The sequence below is a fragment of the Doryrhamphus excisus genome, linkage group LG7 (assembly GCF_037039965.1).
Source record: "Doryrhamphus excisus strain RoL-2023G ecotype Guam linkage group LG7, RoL_Dexc_Guam_v1.1, whole genome shotgun sequence".
Taxonomy (NCBI): domain Eukaryota; kingdom Metazoa; phylum Chordata; class Actinopteri; order Syngnathiformes; family Syngnathidae; genus Doryrhamphus; species Doryrhamphus excisus.
In genome coordinates this window covers 6,726,408-6,749,729 of record NC_136363.1, presented here as the reverse complement: position 1 = coordinate 6,749,729, position 23,322 = coordinate 6,726,408, and the positions used below count along the sequence as shown (strand labels likewise).

The 23,322-nt window shown below is 41.8% G+C and overlaps 1 protein-coding gene across 5 annotated transcripts; it reads right to left on the bottom strand.

Moving 5' to 3' along the window:
• Positions 1-682: 682 nt before the first annotated feature.
• snx13 (sorting nexin 13) lies at positions 683-17,263 on the bottom strand. 5 transcript variants are annotated; one of them, XM_078791975.1, is made up of 25 exons: positions 17,093-17,263; positions 9,807-9,919; positions 9,629-9,731; positions 9,454-9,543; positions 8,970-9,091; positions 8,508-8,626; positions 8,319-8,423; positions 8,147-8,235; positions 7,995-8,078; positions 7,768-7,906; positions 7,598-7,686; positions 6,864-6,963; positions 6,592-6,785; positions 6,249-6,353; positions 5,495-5,665; positions 5,352-5,421; positions 4,955-5,133; positions 4,765-4,872; positions 4,577-4,687; positions 3,470-3,631; positions 3,332-3,403; positions 3,114-3,259; positions 2,974-3,042; positions 2,790-2,902; positions 683-2,678 (listed from the first exon to the last, which is right to left on the bottom strand). In XM_078791975.1, the coding sequence occupies exons 1-25, from the start codon at positions 17,102-17,104 to the stop codon at positions 2,443-2,445; spliced, it is 2,901 nt and encodes a 966-aa protein (XP_078648101.1). In that variant the 5' UTR covers positions 17,105-17,263; the 3' UTR covers positions 683-2,442. The 5 variants fall into 5 exon arrangements, with proteins under 5 accessions (XP_078648101.1, XP_057902612.1, XP_078648100.1 ...); XM_058046629.2 differs by having other exon boundaries at positions 4,955-5,097; XM_078791974.1 differs by lacking the exon at positions 17,093-17,263 and adding an exon at positions 16,753-16,970.
• Between the last annotated feature and the right edge of the window lie 6,059 nt (positions 17,264-23,322).

Here is a 23,322-nt window from a genome sequence, read left to right as displayed (position 1 = left end):
TACAATACAGTTCAGCCTTGACGGTGCCTTCTCTTTTTTGGACGAACAAACGTATTTTGTAGTAAATATAAAATGGAAATTACATACATTGTTTGACCGCTAGTTAAAAAGTTCACTCATCTTTAAAGCAGCTGTCGTTTGCAACATTTCCGCAGCTATCATTAGCTTTACGTTAGCTTTAGCACCCGCACCGTTAGCAGCATGGCGACATCAGGGACAACAACAGGAGAAGAGAATCCACCTATGTCCAAGTCTATGCAGACTTTTAAGAACTGCTGGGGCTGCCGCCTCATCTCCGGCGGTGGTCTGATCCTGTCTGGGGCCTACGTGTACCATGCCGCCCGCAAAGTCATGCGCCTTGGCGGCCCGACCTCTATGGGCACAGTCGCCCAGATAACATTTGCAGCAAGTGAGTGAACGCCATACAATGTTATCATGTTAGCATATACGGTACTTGAAAAATACCTTTTTTAACCATTAGGTTTGGCAGCATGGGGAGTGGTTATTATTGTTGATCCTGTGGGGAAAGCACAGAGGAAGACGTGACGAACCAGCGTGGACGTGGACAATGTTGGGACAAGGACACAGTTTGAAAAGGAGACAAATGTATCTTCACATTCTATAAAAGCAATCATATAATGATTTCCTTGTACTTTCCTATGGAACACAGACACTCGGTATATAAGTTAGTCAGAGTTACCTTTTATTAGTGTTATACTGCTCTGAGCACAGTTGCTCTCAATGAAGGGTTTGTTGAGAAGCAAGATGCAAAAAAGATACACCCTAAAGTCATTTTCAGTCGCATTAAGTGATCATGACATTCTGATATTTTTTTTTAGGTTAAAGAAAAATATGAAAATAGAGTTGACAGTACATTTAGGCACACTATTGACACAAACTGTACACATATGCACATTTTTATATACTGGGATTAAAAATAAAAAAAACATCCTGCATGGAGGTGTGCAGAAAAAGGTGTTGTGGTATTCACCTTTCATGTACAAGTCAGTTAATATTCCTCATCCAATCAGAGGCCATCAGAGCTGAGCGCCGACCAATGACTGCGGAGATAGGTGCTCCATCCAGCCAATAGGAGGCGCTCTCACACAGTTGCTACGTTAAGTGCTTATTAGCAGTGATACCACTGGTCACAGGTCTCCTGTCAGCCTATTGGACAGGAGAAGGGAAGAGGGAGGGGCCTCTTCCTGCTTTAGCCACAGTGGCTAATTAAAAGTGATTGTTCAGGCTAAAACACACACACACGATTGCGGAAAAAAGTGACTTATAAAACAAGTCTGTAAAAGAAAAAAGTTGTACAATGGAATGTTAAAGTTGTTGAGCGAAGAAGGGAAAACGTGTTTTTTAAAAAAAATAACATGAATATCTCATTTGACTATACATGAATTCAAAATGCACATGCATTAAAGTAATATTGCACAAAACGTGATTAGGGATATTTGTCCATATCTCTAGTGAAGGATTCAGTCATGTCCAAACGTGCGTCTCTTTTACACCGTGTGTGTCATCTTAAGGCTGCCTCACTCACCCACACTGGCACAGTTTTACCACACATCTTCCTGAATAAACACACTCACACTCAATTGTTAACAAGCCAAGCACAATTACATTCTTGGGACGCAAACTAGTAGTGTGCTTGGATGGACATCTTAGCCTCCCGCTGTAACACACATAATGATGATGATGATGATGATGGTCATCACATTGCATCATCATTTCTTCATGTGTTCACACCAGAACACACATAAGAACAGCATGAGCTTTGGTCATCAGGGTTAGATATGATTAAAGGGGCATGGCTTCCTCTTTGAGGACTGTGAGACAAATGATGTAACACAAAAAGGATTCAAGAGAAGCACTGAGGCTGCAAGATCACTTTAAAAAAAAAATCCATTCATCCCCTATTTGTTCAGTCACATTTTAAAAACGGCGCCTCGGAAACCAGTGCTATTGACAGAATTGGTTGCTATGAGAAACACAAGAGTGCAGCTTTTGTAGTTAAAATGTCTACAGCATTAAGGGTGCGAGTGGGGCTGCAGCCGCTTCACCTTCATGGTGGAGCCCAAAGGTTAGAAGCGGGTGGGAAGGTAAGGCAAGGTGTGGGTCTATGCTAATCTATTCCTGCAGTTTAAAATCAGTACAGTACTCATGGCCGCCTCTTTGGACCACCACAAAGCAGCATTGGCTGGCCCCGCTGAAGCTATAAACAACTAAAAACATTTGAGGGGTGGGTGATCTGACTAAAAGACTGCCATGTTCAGTCTGGATGCAAATGCTTAGTTTTTTGGGTGGATGTTGACAGAAATTGAGAGTTACTGGGAGTGTTTCCATACCTTCAAGTTCACATTAAGCCCCTCCCCCAATCTCACTTTTAGCTCTTAAGTCTATGTGTGTGTGTGTGGTTGTGTCTCCACTCCGCTCCTGTCACCTCTTGAGGGAGGAAGATTTGAGTTTCTGGCTGTATCTGTGAATGCGTGGCGAGCGGGAGTGCAGCTTGACGAAAAGCTCAGGGAACTTATACTGGGGGAACATGGTCTCCAAGAAGCCCTCCAGGAAAACGTAGACCAGTCGCCGGTTCATGGGCTGGTATTGGAACATGTCAAAGACGCGCAGAATGCCCTTACGAGTGGTGTCGGCGCCGATGATGTGCTTCAGTTCATCTGCACATAATGACACAAATGGCGGCGTCACTATGGCTGACCACAGGGGTTTTGCTTGTCGTACTTAATGATTTCAATTGGAAACGACTACAGCCATTTTTAATTTCTTACCTGGCATGATACCCAGCAGGCTGGTCTTGGCTGCGACTCTCGTCCTCATGCGGATGCTCTTGTCCCGGCGGGGTAGCGTCTCAGCCAAAATCCCATTGGGCCAATAGGAGTCCCTAGAAGTACCAGCACCCAGGAAGGTTACTCCAAAGTTAATTCCGAGTGTTGAGCTTCCGAAAAGGGATACCTGAACTTCTTGACGTAATCTGCCACCTGCTCTGGTGAAGTCAAGTAGTCCACATGATCTACTATTTTCCTGCAAATAAAACAATGATTTTTATGGCTTTTTCTGTCTATTTTGATTGAGGGTTTGAATGTGAAGCAGACCTATTGATGGTGTCGCCGTACGTGGCGCGGATCAGCTGCTGTAGCAGGTTCTTGATGTTCCTGCGCAGCCATTGGTTCTTCTCCTTGAGGTCGAACACCTCGTCCATCAGCAGCAGCATGACACGCAGCGGGATGTTGTCGTCCACCTGCTCGCACAAAGAGATCCAGTGAGACTCATTATGTCCCAAATCTTTCCGAAGACGGGAACAAACTCTCACGTTGTCATCCAGCTGGGCGGAGACTCGACAGTGTTCAGAGTCGATGTCGGACTTGGGGAGGAGAGGAGGCACCTGGGACAGTAGAGCCATGTTTAACATGTAATTGGATTAAAAATATGACAATTCCACTCTTGGCACCTTGAGTATGGACTGCTTGATGTCCTGGCCGAGCCTTTCGGACATGCGGCCCATGTTATCCGACACTTTGTTCATGCCCTCGGCCAGACTGTCAGGGAGGGACTTCACCGCGTTGGACACGTTCCTCATGGAGCTCCTCAGAGGATTCACAAATGTGTCTATCTGGTTTATGGAAACAAAATGTTTTTCTGTCATTATCTGCTCCAACATGTGCATATAATAAAGACCAACATTATGAGCAATCACATCAACAGTCAAGTTGCTATATTAATATCTCACCACATGTGCTTGGGTGGTGCATGCAACACAGAATTTAGGCTTAAATTATTCACACCCTGGATCAAATTCAAGTCAAAGTTTATTTGTATATAATGTCCCGATGTCTGTGCTTGAGCGGGAGGGGAAGGACATGAAGTGGGGACTGAACGTGCCGTCTGTCCAGCACACAGCTGCAGATATCTGCTGGAGCAAGACAACGTCACCAAGCTGTGTTGCAAACAGACCCTATGAATGTTAGGATATTTGACAAGTTTGAGTTAAAAAATGTCCCAGTTTTGAGTCACTGCTGGCCGTTGAGGGTTCATGGTGGGTTACGCAGCCAAACCAGTTAAAAAAAACAGTCATGAAGGATCCTGGCAATTTTTTAGCATTGTTTACAACATTCTAATGAATTTAAATTTTGATGAGAAAGTGCAGGAATATTTTTTGCATGAAATGTAAAAAAACAAAAAACAAAACGGCAACTAATTATTTTTATTAGATTAATCTGAAGCCTGTTGTGGTTATTCTAATTAATTGAGTAATCAGTTAGGCCCTAGTCAAAGCTGATGTGTGACTAAGGAAATTTAAACATTCACATTTCAGAGGCTGAAATCAGATATTTTTATTTTTAAATGAAAAAAAGCTTCAAACAGCAAAATAGTTGTTTAATTAATTGGCTTAATTGGATAATCAACTCATTGTCGCAGATCAACTTTCTCGTGCCATTTCTAGTAAAAGGATACAAATTCATTATTCAAAATGGCCGCTGTTGACATCCATCTGTTCTATACCGCTTGACTGACATGTTTTGCTTATTTGTTAATTTTCTAATTCTTTTCAATTTACCTTGCGTGCAAAGTCTCCTTTGCCTTTGCTGTAGGCTTTGTTCTCTAGGAAGTCATAGACGTAAGGAATAAGGGTTGGGCAGGCCTTAATTATATCTGGGTCCAACAGCCACTAGAAAGAACAAAGACATTTGTTCAGCAGCTTTTCAAGAATGCTTGGTTAGATTTACTACACTAGAAAACTATTACTTGTAGGTAAGCATTAAGGTCTTTTTTCCTCTTCTCCAGGAAGTCTCTGTCCATGTTGTTGAAGGTTTTCTTTCCAGGAAGCTTGAGGATGGACGTCAAGTTCTCAAACTGAAAGCACAACGAAATTAGACTGCGGTGGTGACATCATCAAAACACACGCGCCCACGGCAAACCTCATCATGCATCAAACCTGCTCTGTGATCCTCATATGGAAGTCGTGGAAGTCAGAGTAACGTCGGTACGTCTTCCAGCAATCTTCGCTGCCGTCCGGGTTGCGTCTGAATACAGTGATGGCGTACAGCGCGTAGGTCTTCCCGTGCTCATTACACACGCCTGCAGCAGCCCAGAAGCCGGGGACACAAGCATCAACTACCCCGATACACCAGTGGGGGCAATAAGGGAAGAAGGGAGGTGGAAAAAATGTGCAGGTGGGACGTGTGCGAGGGAGAAAGGGGTGACAATAGCAGCACAAATGTGGGGAAAGGAAAAAGAAAATAAGGGTGATGATGAAATGAGACAAAAAAAGAAATATAGAAGAATGGAGCTTGGGAGTGAAAACGGAGGAGCAAAAAGGCAGGTAGGTGTACCCGTGTCGGAGATGAAAGCATGGAGCTGCATGGACTCCTCGTGGCAGGAGTTGGTCAAGTCATCCAAGGACTGAAATGACAGCAAGTCAGTAAACACCTGTATGTACACGCAGCATCCCCCGTGACAGGAAGTGGAGGCTCACCAAGTTAATGCTTCCTGTCGGGGAGCCGTTGAAGGATTCTCCGTCACCGTCATCAGAGCCACGGTAGCTGGGCTCTTTCAGCATGTCCAACTCAGCCAGCATGCGCACGTAGAGGGGGCTCTGCTTGAAGGAGGGGTAGTAGCGCTCATCACGCAGCATCATGTCATACACCTGAGGCAAAACGGTATGTGAGTGGAGTATATGGCATATCATTGGTAATGGTAATGGTTTTATTTCATTTGAACATGCATCAGATTACAATTGAATGCATCCCATAATCAGTTCACAGTTCCACATGTCCAAAAGGAGTAGGAAGAAGCAAAGCTTATTAAATCCTACCCCTCCATCTGGTACTTTTACAATCAGTAACTGTTGCATTTGTTCACTTCCTGCTTTCCTAATATAGTTTAATTAAAAAAAAATAATAAAAAAATTTGTCACGTACCAAAGTACGAGGTGATATCTAATCAAATAAACTTTATTTGTATAGCACTTTTCCTGCAAAGACATGCAACACAAAGTGCTTTACAGAGTTAAAAACAATTACTACAATTAACAGGAAAACAAATACTAAGAAAGCCCCTCCCTGCCACCCTCCATACTAGACGCACACACACACACACCCACACATACACACACACACATACACACACACACACACACACACACACACAATCACACACAGTAACATGGCATCTTATGTTATGATGTTATCATATGGGTGATATTAAAATGGACACCATTCGTTTATTACCTTTCTCTGGATATCATCAAATATTTCTGGCGTAGGATCGTCTTTCTGCAGCTTCTCTCCCAAACGTGTTATTGACTCCTCATCTACTTGAACCCTTGGAGAAGCCTGCAAGTTCAAGGTACATTTCTAAGTAATACAAATCCTGTCAACATGGCAAAGCAAGTTATTTTTTCTGCATTTTGCTGCTTATTTATTTACTAAATAAACCATCTTCCACCACTGGGCTGTAGGAATCTGACCCACAACTGTAGTTAAAACACAAAAAAGCCCCCATCATGAAAAGAATTGCCCAAAAAGGTTGGACACCTGGTTTAAAAGGTGTTTAGCTGATAAAAACGTGTACCTTGTCAGAGAGGTACTGCTCATAGACGCCCAATGCGGCTGCCTTCAAGAGTCCCTTGGTAGTGCTGGGTTGCTTCTTGCCGTCTTTCTGCCAACGTTGCATGGCTTCCATCTGCTGCTGCGCCGTCACCCTGTAGCCCTCCACGGTCAGCCAGAAGAAGAGCTCTGCCTGGGCACCAGCCGCCTGCATGAAATCTGCGACAATATCGGATTTAGCAGGAATGGTGACGGGGGGAAATTTGGCATCTGCGGCATGTGGGTTTCCGCATTTACCCATGAAGAACTGCAGGGCTATGTTATGGACTAGGATGTGATCCAGTGGGATGACACACAGCTTGCCGAAGTTGGCTGCCAGCTTCAAGGCGTCCACTTCCTACACAGACGATGAAGCATGAATTAATGATTTTCAGCAAAAATTTCACCTGCATTTCTAACAATGTCTTGGTTTTTGTATATTGACTTGTACAACCAAGGAGTGTACCTTAAACACGGAATTGAGTGCATCCACACGTTTGTGAGAAGTGTGGCTAGTCACTTTTCTTTAAAAAGGGACACAATAGAAACGTACACAATCCTTTAATCATCTTTATCGTGTGTGTGGGTGGTGTATTTGTTCAAAGAACTCGCTCCTAGGTGTGCTGTTCAGTAATGAGGCATTCAGTCACACTGTGTATTTCTCAGTCTGTGCTTTTTTCCACAATTAAATGCAGAAGCAAAAAAGATGCGAGTGCCAGAGTTTGACAGGTGAGAGGCACTATTCAATTCAAGAAAGAACTCCTAGTACAGACAGTAATCATCAAGTGAGCAAGTATACAGCTCAAGTGTTTAATGGACAAGAATGAAACTCCCTCGCCTCATCACTATGTTCACCAACAAGTCTTCAGTAAAGGTGATAGTAAATGTATTTTCTGTTAACATTTTTGGGTTCCTGGAACACATTAATTGGCCTTACATTCTTTTTTTTTAATTGGAAAATTTGCTTCTAGGTTCACTGTACTTTTCTTTACCTTGCCAGACTGTAGTCTCTGGATCCTGGTTTCACACACCTTCTTCACAAACAGAAGACTGTTGATCTGGTTCTTGATCACATTGATGTCTAAAGCACAACACGGACAGATATTACAAGAAGGGAGTGTACAGTAAGGTGTGTATCTAGACACGAATGATAAAGACTCACCATCTCCTGCTGTGTCCAGCGAACGTAGGTACTGCAGCTCCTCCATCACCTTGTCCTTCACGGCCTCCAGCTCAGCAGGCTTGTCTGTCAGCTTCAGGATGTTCATAAAGGCTTCATAGTTACAGCTGGAGTCCCGGATCTAGAAAGACACAACACCGCCTATATTTACTGTACGCAGTGATATGTTGAAATAGAATCACTGTAATGCAAAAGGCTTCATGTCGTACCATCCAGATGACAAACTGGTTGATGTAGTCTGGGTCGCTCAGCTGGTTAATGAGAGGAAGGAGGACCCCACGTGCCAACACCTCCTGATAAAACACATCCAGGTCAAGTGACAACACTGCAATGTCGCAATGACATTCTCATGTGCACTCACTCTTAAAAAGTATCGCATATTTTTGTTGTGGAAGTCTCCAGGAGGTAGTAACAGATACAGAAGCAACTCGCACAAGTCTCGAAGGAAACCTAAAAACACAAATCATAGACATTTGTCCAACAAGTTGTGTTCCTCAAAGTAAATGTGCGGACATAGACGTGACTTTGTTCACCTTCTTCATCCTTATGAGAAGTACACACAACATCTCGACAAATCCTCCTTTCCATCTCCACTTCGGCTTCAAAGAATGAGTCGATCAGCTCCTCCGTTATATCCCCTGTTCAGACAATGATATAGGTACCGTCCGTCAAAGCCACTACATATAATGTATCACGCATTTCTGTACCATGGGGGCACTTACTTTGTTTATCCTCTCTGTCTGGAAGACGATCCTGAGCTTTACGAAAGACACGCAAATGGGTGGCAAAGTCGTCCACCAGGCGGGTGGTGAAGTAAGGCTGCCAGTCCACCTCTTTGGACCTTCACACGTACAAGAAACAGGAACATGCAAAATAGTAATAGTAATAGTAATGCAAACTCCAACCACAACCATACCTTTTGGACATGTGGAACTGTGAACTGATTATGTGATGCACTCAATTGTAATCTGATGCATGTTCAAATGAAATAAAACCCATTACCATTACCATTACCATATTTTTTACTAGGGATGGGTATTGAAAATGTTTGTTTTCCCCTATCCTGTGCACCCTGTCAAAACTACCCATTTTGTACCAGTATGGATTAAAATGAAAATGACAGCCATCACTAATGGACAGTACAGTACATTAACAACTCTCAAAACTGAGCATTATTGTCGTACCGTGTGGAGAACTGGACAAGGGCATTCTGGAGCGTCTGTCTGATCTCCAATAAGAAAGATTCATCCTCGCTCAGAGTGTAATACCAGTACTGGATATAATCTCTCAAAGCAAACTGGATCACCTGACGGGTCAATGGAAGAAAACATTAGAAAGAAAAGATCTATAACAATTTTCCATTATCATTATAAAACATCCATGAAAAGAGTTTTTTCCTTACATGTCCAGGATTTGAATGGGAAAGTGTTACAGTATAAAGCCCGGTATTAGTCATCTGACAGCAATGAAAGCAACAACAAATGTGGACAAACCACGCAGAAACAATCAGAGATCACACGATAATAAATGTTGCAGATGTGGATCATCTGACCAACCACGCAGTGTCCCAAACAGCCTCCTTGTTGTCTGCTTGGCTTCTCATTCAGACGCTATAGTTGCGTTGGCTATGCTGTTGTACTGTTATCATTGTGACATAATCACACACACCTGTTGCAGAGGTTCATCTATGAAACTGGAGCCAGTCAGTCGTCTGTCGATCTTTATAGGTTTCATCTCCAACTTCATCTCATCCAATGTCTGACCAAAAGAGACAGTGAATCAATAGAGGAGACATAGTCCAGACACACACTTAACAAGTTTGTATTGAAGCGGCGTGCTATACCTTCAAAATACCGATTTGTGTGGGGGGTAAATAGGAGTGCTCGCACTTCTCCAAGTGTTTCTCGGAGTTGATCTTCCCGTACAGCAGAGTGACCGCAAAGCCCCTGGTTGAAGAAGTAAGTGTTCATAAGTCAATAGCCGGACTTAAAATACATGATGCCATATTTGTGACTACTCACCCTCCAATGAAGCAGAGGATATAAAAAGCCAGGTAGAATATGGCGAAGGGTCCGAAAGTGATGAGGAACAGCACTACTCCGAGACCCCCCCATCCCCAAAAGGACAGACTGGCCTAAAAAGAGAGGGAAAAAAACAGAATTATATAATAAAAACAGGGCTGTATCCTTTTTAAGCAATTGAATCAGTTATCAAATTAATTAATCCCCATTTCAAATGGTCAGAGATATGCCCATTTTTTCATGGGCAGACTTGTAAGGACTCACAGATTTCTAGCCTATGACTTCGGATTTGACTCGATCTGCTGAAGACTTAACAGGGCTTGCACGTCTTTGAGATTTGACTCAAGACTCGAGACTTACTTGAGACTTGTAAAACACTGAGTTGATCCCACTTCTGCTGTACAGTGTCTGAGGGACTTTGTGCACATTCATCTTGGTTGAGACGAACAAATGGGTGACGCTGCAAACAAAGACGACCCTTTGGATTTACATTTGCGCACTACCACAGGTACTACATTAGCATGTTACCACAGGTACTACACTAGCCGCCAAGCTGCACTATCTAACTATGGCCGTCATCGACATCATCCGCACAGAGAAAATGTTTGCAATATCAGGAAAGCAACCTATGATTCAACATGAAAGTCAATGATGTATTGCTTTGGTTAAAAGCATATGAAACAAAGCTTTGTGCAAGTGTGATTATGCGTATTTGTAAGTCACTTCCTGTACTGTTCCTTTTATTGTCAATGCAGGAAATGTCCCATGTCAAGCAAGCAAGTCTGGAGCGCCAGCATTTCCAACAAGCTAGTCTGCTTGCTAGATATCTTTAAATGTAATCCCACAGCGGGCATGCTATTATGCTATTATGCAATCACAACAGCAGGAAGCCCCAAGTGCCTTTTCACCACCTTTAACAATTCACATTAAAGCAGTGGTCTTTTGTGCGAGCTACTCATAAAATGAAAATGGCTAAGAGCTACTCATTTTTGTAACATTCATTTTTATAGCTTATTTCAACCCAAACTACTGAATATGCTTGTTTTACAAAATGCTGGTATCCACTGATGCCAGTGGGGCCCTGACTTAGAATTTTAGGAGCGCAAACAGAAAATTTGGGTCCGCAGACCACAATCAACTTGCAAAGTTAACATTCACATACGATTAACTGCAATACCGCCCTGTTTGTCTCCTTTCTTCCTCTTAAGAGGTTAATGTTGGCTAGTAAATTTGGCGGTTACTGTTAATTACTGGGCTGAAATGCAGAGCAAGTTTATCAGCAACTAAATATATTCAAATTAAATGGGTAAATTGACTGGTAAGGTTGCCAACTTCTGCAAAAATAAATAAGGAACATCTTGTTGGCAAAGACTACCTCCCCATCACCAAAATCCAACCAGAACTCAGCTCACGGGACAAAGTGGTGGGTAAGTCACTGTTGATGCACTACAGTCCTAATGAGGATGTCTTACAACTTCCTGTTAAAAAAAAATCCAAACTATCCCTTTAAGGGACTACGCATAGAAATTCACCTAAGGCTAGAATCTGGTATATTTTACATTTCAGTGCACTTTGTACAGAAATGTTCATTACCATGCAATGTCCCAAATAAACGTGTAAAAGTAATGCACCCCCATGGCACACCGCTGATAAGCTCAGCATCACACTGAGCCGCTGGCAGACGTGATGATCAGCGGTGATGATCTTCAGCTGCCCTACATTCATAGTTGAGGTTCTTAGATAAGCAGCACCGCAGACGGAGCCAGACGGCGATAGTGACACATTATTTTGCCGGAAGACAGGCATTATTAACCTTGCGGCCATCAACTCCACAATACTGGAATAGCTCGTTCACAAACTGTACGGTATCTTTATCTTATTTTTGTCATGAGCTGCCTCATTTACGCTGCTATTAACAACACAAGTGACTAGTGTTCACACTGTGTCAACACAGGCCGAAGATGGAACTGATAATGTCTTATCATGTCAGACCGTATAATGCAACTTGTGACATACTAAGACAGCACACAGCAAAACCCTTTTAAGGACCCAACCCTGACTTCCCCTTTAATAGCCCATCCCTCACCAGACAAACTACGGCCTGTCAGAGTGCATACCTGGGCAACAAAGCAGATAAATCCACTCATATTTGCGTTAATGCATTGATAGAACAACTGCTTCCTTGAATGCATCTCTAAATCAAAAGGGAACAAAGTTTTTATTTGAAATCATTTTAGAATGGGCACACCAAACAACACTAGGAACAAATAAAGTATGTTTAGTGTGTAGAAAGTGCTCAAACAGGCTAAACAAGACCTCTTAAAAGACTCATAGCTGACTAAAAGTCACGTTGGCAAAGTCTATTGAAGAATCTTGGGAACGCCAAAGTCCTCCCTCTAACTTTAACAATCCTTCCTTAACCACAAAGTATGGTGGCGTTTTCATTTCCACCAACGCTGAGGTAATGAACAACCTTAGTATCAACATCTATGAGTGACGACTGCTAGAAGTAGCACATCAACAATTGCGTTGTTTTACAGTTCAGCCACGAGGAGGCCCCAAAAGGAGGCCTCTGTTGACCATGACCAGAAGCTTTCAGCATTGACTGGACTCACCATGGCTACATTGTAACCACCACATGGTAGCATGTGACAGCGCAACAGAAATCCTCTACTATGCATCCCGTGTGGTTAAAATAAGGGTGAAATGTGACACCGGTGATACACATACTCCATGAGCACATATATGCCTAAAAGAGAGAAATGTGTAACACGAGCCCCGCCTGACATCCACGGTGTGGCAGTGAGTATGGAGTCTGTCGGCGGCGCTGCATGATGAGGTAATGAGAGCACCGATGCTGGGCTCCGGCGGTGAGATGATAACCGACAGTGTGAGTCATTACAGCTTACACTGGGTTTAAAACATGAACCATCTGGTCCACTGATTAACACCCAACACTTGTGCTGAACACACAGATAACATCTGATGAACCATGAAGCACACAAAGTCAAGTCCCACAATTAGGAACCAAATCAACTTTACTTTGTGTTCCTCTAAGCCAGGGGTCTCAAACTCAATTTAGTTGGGGGCCACTGGACCTAGGGTCTGGGTGAGACTGGGCCGCATCAGGTTTTCCAAAAAAAAAAAAAGGCATTTATTAAAAACAAATTTTTTTTTAAAACCTCGCTTCGGTTCCAATTTTCTCCAAGAAAAGCTCTGATAAAACATTCCACTGTTCTCAAATATCTTACTTTTTATTTTTCTACACAAAATAGGATGAAAAATAAATAAATGAAGAATAAAGAAAATCAATCAATCAGTAATAAATAAATAAATAAATAAATAAATATAATAATAATAATAAAACAGCAAATAATAAAAACTTAAAAAACCACATATAGTTGGTGGGTAGACAAATTATTTTTTTCAGATTAAAACTAGAGAGCTAGCGACCTAAACGGTAGCCTTCAAGTTATTTCCTTTAAACTTAAAAAGCCAAAAACTTACCACTTCCACACGGATAGGGAGGATAACTATTAACAGTTATTTAACCTTTAACATGAACATTAATCAAATGTAATATTTTTTTCTGGGTACATGATACCATACAGCATCCATATCAAACTTGCGCGGGCCGCACTAACATTAAACTTGATTTCATATCAAGGCGGGGGCCTCAAACTAGTGTCCTGCGAGCCACATTTGGCCCGCGGGCCACGTGTTTGAGACCCCTGCTCTAAGCCAACAACAGTGTTTTCCATGCAGAATGGTTGCAGAACATGTGGTGGCAGGACGTGCCATTCAATTATTGTGGTGGTGGCTGAGCATGTGGAATAAAGTAGCGGTGCATTTAGACACAAAGTGGGTCAAATACAGTATAAAAGACCATTAAAGAGCAAGACAAAATAATAGTTGGGGTTCTTATCCAATATAAATTATATAATCAATTCTGCTTCTATCAAATGGCTCACACACATGGCAAACATGGAAATCAGAGAGTGGCCAGTTCAGTAAATGGTAGAATAGCACTGCTACAAAGAAGTATAACTCTAGTTGACACACACTTGAGAAAATCTCATGGGTGGCTGCAACGCTGATCAGTGTGGTCATTAGCTTTAGACCATTAAAAGTGACCTGTGGGAAATTCACAGTTAAGGCTGCAGAGTCACAGGGATGACTGGTCATCCCAATCCACCCGGAACACCATTATGCATGGACTTGAAAATTGTCAGGTCGCATTCACATTTGTAGATGACTCGTTCCTACATCCAAACTGCCCATTACTGTTTATTCACAGAGATGAAATTACAAGAGGTGTGAATCCACTGAATGTAGACTGGGTCACATTCTCAGCCTGAAGCCGGGCAGCGCACAGCAATGTTGATGTGTGCTCTCATTCCTGTGTCATAGATCACACAGCGTCTGACAATTTCAGGAAGCCTTTATCACAGGGTACTGTGCGGAAAGCACACTTTGTGTTCTCAGTCTGCAATCATATTGTACTTGTTAGAGCAAAAGTATGATATTTTATGAACCAAGTCATTAAGACAAGACAAGACGATAAACAAGATTGGTTCTGTGAGAATGAACACACTCTTTTTTTTCATTCTTCTTGAATGAACATACTCTATGTATGACTGACATGCTGTTGTTGTATGGAACGAATGCACACATTGAACTTTCTTCCTCCCTGTTTGGAGGCAAGAGACGAGGAAAACAGACTTAGATGCCCATGACAATATTTTAATTTATTGTGTGATTAATTAATTTATTATGGGTACCTACAAAACCACAACACTCAAAAGTATGATAACCACATCAAGCATGACTTTTCCCACTAAGTCATGTTGTGGAACTCCACTGTGCACACACACACACACACACACACACACACACACACACCGTGGCTCTATGAGGAAGCAGTCTGACAGCTCAGGGTTTGCTTGGTAGGTTGATAAATTCCTTTGAGGGACAGAAGGAGGCTGATGTGTCCAAGGTGGCATGCAGACCAAGTGTAAGATGGACAGTTAAGGGACTGACAACATCAACAAGGTATTGCAAAATCACGCTCATCGCGGCGCAAAGCTTAAATCATGCTCGTCTATAAACAGGCAGATGCACTGCAAATACATGGTACTTACTAAGCAAGAGAAGAATCAGGGAACAGCTGTATTGATTTTTGTTTAAAACATGTTTGCATACAATATCTCCGGTATTTTCATGCCAGTAAATTCACAGAGGAGCCAAAGGCCTGATGATTCGCTGTGATGAAATGTTATCATACACATATTTGAAAAGGCAGTTTAAACAGCTTCTCAAATGACAAGCTTGTGGGCTGAGATGACAGTCAATCAATATAAAATGTGTATCCAAGAGCATGCTCAGCTGTTCCCTTGGGCGTAAAAAAAGAATAAATAAATCAGTGCACTCACGTTGTCTAATTGCAAAGGATGCAGCTGGATCATATCGAGCATGCATCCTCTCATGAGGAAATCCTTCCGTACATACACACACCAGTGAGTGATGGCAGACATAGGTGATATAACCACCTTTAAATATACTATTGACTTCCTGTTCAATTTGTAAGTTAAATTCAGAAAGAACAGTCAACCAAGCACAGGCCCAAAAATCACTTATGATTATTTATGTGAAAATACACAAATGAATGACAGAAAGAACACTGCAGTCGCAATTAAAGCCTTGTTACAGGATCTAAATGTGTACCGGTACATCTACAGAGGTGCCGAGAAGAGACTGTATCACCTTAATTCATCTTTTATTACCTTTGCCAAGGGCGTTGCATTTTCATTCACCTCATACAGTGTGTCATTTGTCATTTGACAAGTCCGTTCTGAGTAGGAACGTAAAGGCTCACTTCGACATTTGAGCAAAACACAAATAGAAAAAGAGGCAACCATGATACGAGATAGGAAAAGCCAATCCAATATGAAGACAAAGAGCAAAGACGATAGCCAGTCAGGCTGTACAAAAAGAAAATCAACTCAAGCTGCACTGTTGTCGGCATGATGACCGACAGGCCCGCTCTGAGCCTTGCCAGCCATGGCTTTTTTTTAAAAACTAACATTACATATAACAAGACACATATCTAAGTGAATGGGGAAAAACTCAAGTATTCAAACCTTTGTCCGATACACAGGGAGCATTGTGATGCATTTACTGCAATGCTAATTAATGTACGCTGCCCCTGTCAATTAAACCAATACACAAAGTTAGCTGGCTTGGCCTCGCCAACGAGGCACGCGGACTATTACTCAAGCCATCGCATGAATGTATGGACTTTTCTTTTGACTTGTCTTGTTTGTATATATGCGCTTTGGCAACCAGTTCAGGGTGTACTAAGTTAGCTGGGATAGGCTCCTGCATGCCCTTGTGACCCAATGAGGACAAGAAACATCGAAAATTAATCATGATGCACATCTTCTTGTATCAACATTTCAGCTTTTCAGAAAATCGGACAATGATTAATTTGTGTTAATGCATTTATTCAGGGAAATATTCAGCTGTATTAGCGATCAGTGTTTTCTTGGCCATGGTTTTTAAATATGTTTTTTTCAGTCTCTGGACATCATCCCATGTGACAACCCCAGAATAATTCCGATTTATCGGGTCATTTAGAAACAAATAGCTGTGAACTGATTATGTGATGCATTCAATTGTAACCTGATGCATGTTCAAATAAAATTAAACCATTACCATTACCATAGCAGCAATGGAGTGGACCTTATAATCACTTCCTTAACTGAAACCATCTTGTGTTGTGCTACATTCAAACATGCAAACCGACAGCTTTGAGGCAACTTCAACTGAAAAGGAAGTGACACAACATTTCTTACAGGTAGTAGACAAGTATACAGTTAAGAGTTGACACAACATTCATGTGGTCAGTGCTGCTATGGCTGCCCAAACAGGGTAACAACCAGCTCACCTGGTGGGATGTACAATTTCTCTGATGGTGGATGTCACTCATTATCTATATACTATCTACATTTCCTACGGAGAGCTAATTCCAGAGCAGCAATGACAGTACGAATGACCCAAGCTCATCGTATTAGCGTCGTGTTAGCTGTGTAATCCCAGGTCGAGTGCCACTTATAGCAGACAACCTTTCTGGAAACACTGAGACTGAGTGGCGTCTTTCCTCTCCCATGACAGGCAGTGTGTTTACCTGCGATGCTAACGCCTAGCCGCTAGCTTCAACAGCCCGAACAAGCATCGGTGAAAAGCTGTCAAAACTCTAGGCTCCGCGCACGTCAGTTGTTGCTTACCTCGGCGAACATTATTCAAAAGGCGTGCGGAGGCCCCGGTTAACCCCGCCACATCGTAACAGGCGAACGGGAGGGCTTTCTTGACGGTTAAAATCGGTCGTATATCCAATCTCCGTATTCGCTTCCCAGCGTCGCCATGTTTGCCAGGTTTACGTCTCGAGTGCCCCGTTTGTGGAAGTCGCTGCGTGATTGGCTGAGACTTGATGACGTAGCAACACACCCGTGACTGACTGACACATATGCAGAAATACTCACGAATGACCAAAGCCAGTCATATTTTTTTTAAACGATGCATACACATTTGAAATATTTATTTCAACCACAACTACAATATTCAAATAATAATAATACTTATAATTAATACTAATTAACAAAAAACGGACAATCCTAATAATGTACAGATTCACTACACAGTGAAATAAGCCATTTCAACAGTATTAATTTGATATTGACTTAATCATTATAATGATTATAGCCTACAGCTAATAAAAAAAACTAAGTATATCAACAAATTTTAAAAATTCAATATTGAACTACTGGTTCACATTCAGTCTAAATTGAACTCCTGAAATTAAATAACTTTTGCACAATGTTCCAATTTATTGTACCTGTAATATTTTCTCACATAGCATAACCAAACAACAAAAAAACATCCCAGTCTAATGTGGTATCAACTTTAAACCACTTCAAAGCACAATAATTTACTTACAAACACAGTTATTGTTGGGAAGACACAAGGAAGACTACAGAATGCAGTCTGCTCACGTGATCAACCTGTTACCGCCAACCCGGTGATAATGCATAATTTATTGCTCTTCGTCCTGCCTTGTAAATAGTCAACAGAGGGGACCAAAAACTAACAAACAGGGTTTGCTTGCAGAAGATAATATTGGACTTCTGAAGAAATGTATATGTTTGTAATGTAAAATGTATTTCATTAAATTACCCCCGAAATATCTAAATAGATAAATAAAAACTATAGAAACGTTAGTCCTAATCGCTGAAAAAAATGTTGGACTGGGTCAGAGGTCGACAACCCGCAGCTCCAGACCTGCATGCGGTTCTTGCTGACCATACTTGCCGACCCCTGGACTAAGACCTACTATAGTAAATCAACTTTATCACTCTGTTGCAGTTCGCACATTTGAGCACTAGAGGTCACTGCCAATCCACTTTGCCTCTGTAAAATGAGGTTAAAGGGTCAAATAAGAAATATGAGTAGCAGGTTTTAAATGGATCAGTTCAGAACTGTAACATGTACTGTTTACTTTTCAATAAAATAATAAATAATGTCAGTAAAAAACTGTTAACGTTACAACAATACACCAATGAATCCTGTATGTGCAAATATACATGATAACGTGTGTAGGAGAGCCCCGGTGTATAAGATTCATTTCTCTCTCAGGATTTATTTTAAGTGGGAACACGCAGCCAAGAAAGCCAGTCAGCGTCTTGAAGTTTGGTGGTCATGATGGTTTGGCCTAAAGGAGGAAGACCAGTGTGTCAAAGGTGAAAGGTCAGTAGGTGGAATGTGACAACCTATAGTACTTTAATGATACAAAAAAAAAGTCCTGAATGTATGTGACATGTTTGATAGGAAATGCATACAGAATGGCCCCAAACTTTGGTTGATGTGCCTTGAAAAAAATGCATGATTCTGACCCACCGTTGCTTTTACCTGATAGTACAAAACGGAGAAAAAGTGTAACCATTTGTCAAATGGCCTCAGTCACATCCTTGTGTGTGTTGCCTGTGGTGGCAGGGTGACACAATGCAGATTAGGGGTGACACTGCCTAAATGTTTGCAGATGAGGCACTGCAAAATGTAATCACCACGGTAACAAGGGTCACCAGGGTGGGCCGGTGGGCCAATTTCCCCAAGGCGCTTTTAGTCGTTGAGTAGCAAGAGTTTACTTGGGTGTTTTGCTATGAGGTTAAACGTGTGTGTGTGTGTGTGTGTGTGTGTGTCAACTGTCAACTCATTCCACAGTGAGCACTTCCTGGTGCAAAACAACAACAAAACATCTCATTCTAATACCTTCTGTCACACATGCACAATGAAAAATATGCTTATAACAGCTAACTTTATCAATATGACACTATAATTAGTAATAATCATTGTGGCCAAAACAGATACCGATATTGTCCCACTCTCAATATCCTATACCGATATCAGCCGATACCGATATGTATCCACATATGGTGGTGGAATTAACATATATGTTTTGAATACAGCATTTTAAAAATATCGTTTTTCATGATCGGGAAGAATACCGATACCGATATCAACCGATATTGCATTTTTTTTTGCTCATATCAGACATCCCTAACTATAAAATATGACTGATTAATTTTGCTCAACATTAATATTAACAGGACCAGTCCACCAGTCACCCCGCCTCTCGCCCGAAGACAGCTGGGATAGGCTCCAGCACCCCCTGCGACCCTCGTGAGGATAAGCGGTAGAAAATGAATGAATGAAAAAATTAATTATTGAATTAATTAATATTAACAGTACTGCTATAGTATGCCAAAAAAAATAATGAATCTACTAATCTAACTAATTACAGTACATGATACTTCAACTCTGTGAATATATACTGGGTGAACCCGATGAATGTGTTTTGGCTGTTTTATGTTTTTGTAGTCCACTCGAAAAGAAGGAAAACTATGATGATGACCATAGAATCAGACATTCAAAGTTTTTATATCGGGTAATATGAGTGTAAAGGTGACTGTAGGGGTGTTATTTTATGTCTAGAGGGCTCTAATCAACTTTTATTCATTCATTTTCTACCGCTTTTTCGCGGGGGTGCTGGAGCCTATCCCAGCTGTCTTCGGGCGAGAGGCGGGGTACACCCTGGACTGGTCGCCAGCCAATCACAGGGCACATATAGACAAACAACCATTCACACTCACATTCATACCTATGGACAATTTGGAGTCGCCAATTAACCTAGCATGTTTTTGGAATGTGGGAGGAAACTGGAGTACCCGGAGAAAACCCACGCATGCACGGGGAGAACATGCAAACTCCACACAGAGAAGGCAGAGGGTGGAATTGAACCCTGGTCTCCTAGCTGTGAGGTCTGCGTGCTAACCACTCAACCGCCGTGCCGCCCACATTCAAAATTAAGATACATTTATCTTTATATTCTTATTAGTACATGGTGCTTTTTTTGTCTGTCCTGGCTGCTCAGTACAACATGGCTATGTCAACAATAAACCTACAATATGGAATGGAATATGTTGTGATTTACTAACCAGCTAACCAGCTAATCGTCCTAAATTTCTGTCATTCACAAAACACTATTTGCTTTTATAAGCCATTTAAGTTGTAGAATTAATCAAAATAACTAGAATTAATTTGCTCTCTAATTGTCTCTAGCTTACATTTGTGGCCATCTTTGAAACCAAACACAGCTCACAGAGAAGCTACACAAAATACCTCATTTTGTACCGTTGCGTTTGCACAGTAAAATAATACAGCCGTGCAGCGATAAGGAAGATCAATGTTTCACTTTTCAAAACTGTTCAAATAAACCTGCTTTTCCTTCTCTTTAGAAATTCCACCCTAAAACATTATGGGGATACTGTGGGCAGGACTATACCGCAGGTCTCTCGGGAATGGTGCAAGAAAATATTTCCTGGAATTTGGGGGCCTACTCCACCTCAGCCGGCCGCAGCTCATTTTTTTACTTTAAATGTTAACTCATTTTGAGATAACACAGGTAACTTTTTTTTTTCTTCCTTGGGGTTTGATGACAGTTTCTCTCTGGAGGACCTGAAAGGAAAACAATAAATGGAGAGCGAGATGACAAGGGCTGAGTTGGGAGGGAAGAGAAAATATGGGGAGCAATTTTCAAACGGTGAGTTATTTGTCTGCTTTGACGTGATGATGCGCAGGGCCACTTCCTGTGGGCTCGGGTTTCAGTGGACCAGTTAGCGCTACAGGGGGTGCAGGGGGGCCAAATCCTGATGATGGGGACCCTTGGATTTGTTAGTAGTAAAGAGCATGAAGTGGGTAAAGCCAGAACCTTTAAATAGGTTTGTTTTTACTCCACGAGACCACTTGATGCGGGTGCTGCTCTGTATGCAATGTTAAAAGTAACAACAACATAACAAAGACGTTACTGACAATGACATGTGGTACAATATGCACTGATATTCACCATTGTTCAATTGCTTCATTGGATTCCTTATTTCTAAACTGAATATTTTTATGGTTTAAGTTGATTAGAGCGGCTGCACGTTGGACGAGTGGTTAGCGCGTAGGCGTTTGCATGTTCTCCCGTGCATGCGTGGGTTTTCTCCGGGTACTCCGGTTTCCTCCCACATTCCAAAAACATGCTAGGTTAATTGGCGGTATGAATGTGAGTGTGAATGGTTGTTTGTCTATATGTGCCCTGTGATTGGCTGGCGACCAGTCCAGGGTGTACCCCGCCTCTCGCCCCGAAGACAGCTGGGATAGGCTCCAGCACCCCCGCGACCCTTGTGAGGATAAGCGGTAGAAAATGAATGAATGAAAGATGATTAGAGCCCTCTAGACATGAAATAACATCCCTACAGTCACCTTTACACTTGTATTACCTGATATAATAAGTGTGTTGCTTTAAATGTGTCTGGTGCTAAGGGAGCTGAGTGAAGCATGGCTACAAATTTGAGTTTTTGTGTTTGTTGTTAAAGGAATCAATCAAGAAACACTAAAATGTGTAAACAAATGTGTAAAATGTGCTTACATGTTTTAAATAAAGCTGCATAATTTGAAGCACTAAGCGGCAAGATATTACTGTACTACTACAGAGAAAGCTAAATAGCTAGTTCAGTAGAGAATTGTAAGTCACAAGCTCGGCCCTTAAACTTTATTAGTAATTACGACAGCCATAGTTGTTCATAAGCATGTCCACATTAGAGCATTATAATGGAATTTTTACATTTCACTTTTAAAATGACCTTTCCACTTGTTTCCAAGTGTTCACCTTAAACCAGTATGACACACACACACACACACACACACCATCACCATCTCAGTGTGTCCCTCTGTGCATTTATATGTGGGCGTGGTCTCAGGGGACCTTTTTCTTAGTTTAGATGGTGTTACTTTACACTTTTCCTGTTTTGTTTCCACTTTGTGCATATGTGTGTGGATGTTTGGCACTTACTTGAAAAAAAAATAAAAAAACTGTCCATCACTGAATCAGCAATACTGTGTGGTTTTCTTTGTTTTTCAAAGCCCTTTCACCCACTAAGTAAACATTGAGACACTTTTTGTATTTGTGTGCAGAAGTAAACATGGAAGAGATTGTAAAAGCGGAGGAAATGAGAGTAGAAATTATATGACAGATATGTGCAGGATAGTCGGTGGAGGGGGGATTTGAAGCTGGAGGAAAAGAAAGATGGCAACACATTAAAGATGGATTAAGGAAGGAGAAGTAAAGAGTGTGGTTAAAGAGAGAAAGAGGAGAGCGAGAGAGAGAGACCACCCTAGAGTGAAGGCTCTCTCAGCATCACTCCCCCTTTGGACCGACATCGAACCGCTGTGACTGCCAAGTCGTCTCTCCCTCACTCCTCAAATGTGTACTCGCACTCGTAAACTGTTATTGGATTCAACAGAGAAAAGCCCCAAAACTTTACATAACACCAGATGATGCAAGTGGAAACATCCAACCCCCCCCCCCCCCCCCCCACTAACAGAACAAAAAAAAAACAGTTTCAGTATCAATGAAGCAGAATAATCGCACGAAAAAAAATCATGATATGGTGTTCCCACATTGACAGCAGCCCGAATACGGTTTCATAAGATAAACACGGAAATAAACCCCAAAGCGCCCTCACTGGACGCCCTTTGCCCCCCCCCACCCCCCGCCTGTTTTATAAAGCCCCTTAAGCAATCATGGCTCTTAAGACCCCTCTGAAAACATTTAATATTAACATTAACTTACAATTGGACAAGTTATATGTAGTATTCTAGTCACTACCTCCCATTCCGTGTGGAAGTGGTATGTTTATGCCTTCTTTCTTAGTCCTTCTTTCCCACCCTGTTTGAAATCCTTTACAATAAATACATTGGAAACTAACTAGTTAGCTCACTAGCATCCTATGAGTTCCCATTATGATGTTGGGCTAATTGGGAATGTGTTCCCTTTGCCCCCCCCCCGCCTGTTTTATAAACCCCCTTCAGCAATCATGGCTCTTAATACCCCTCTGAAAACATTTAATATTAACAATAA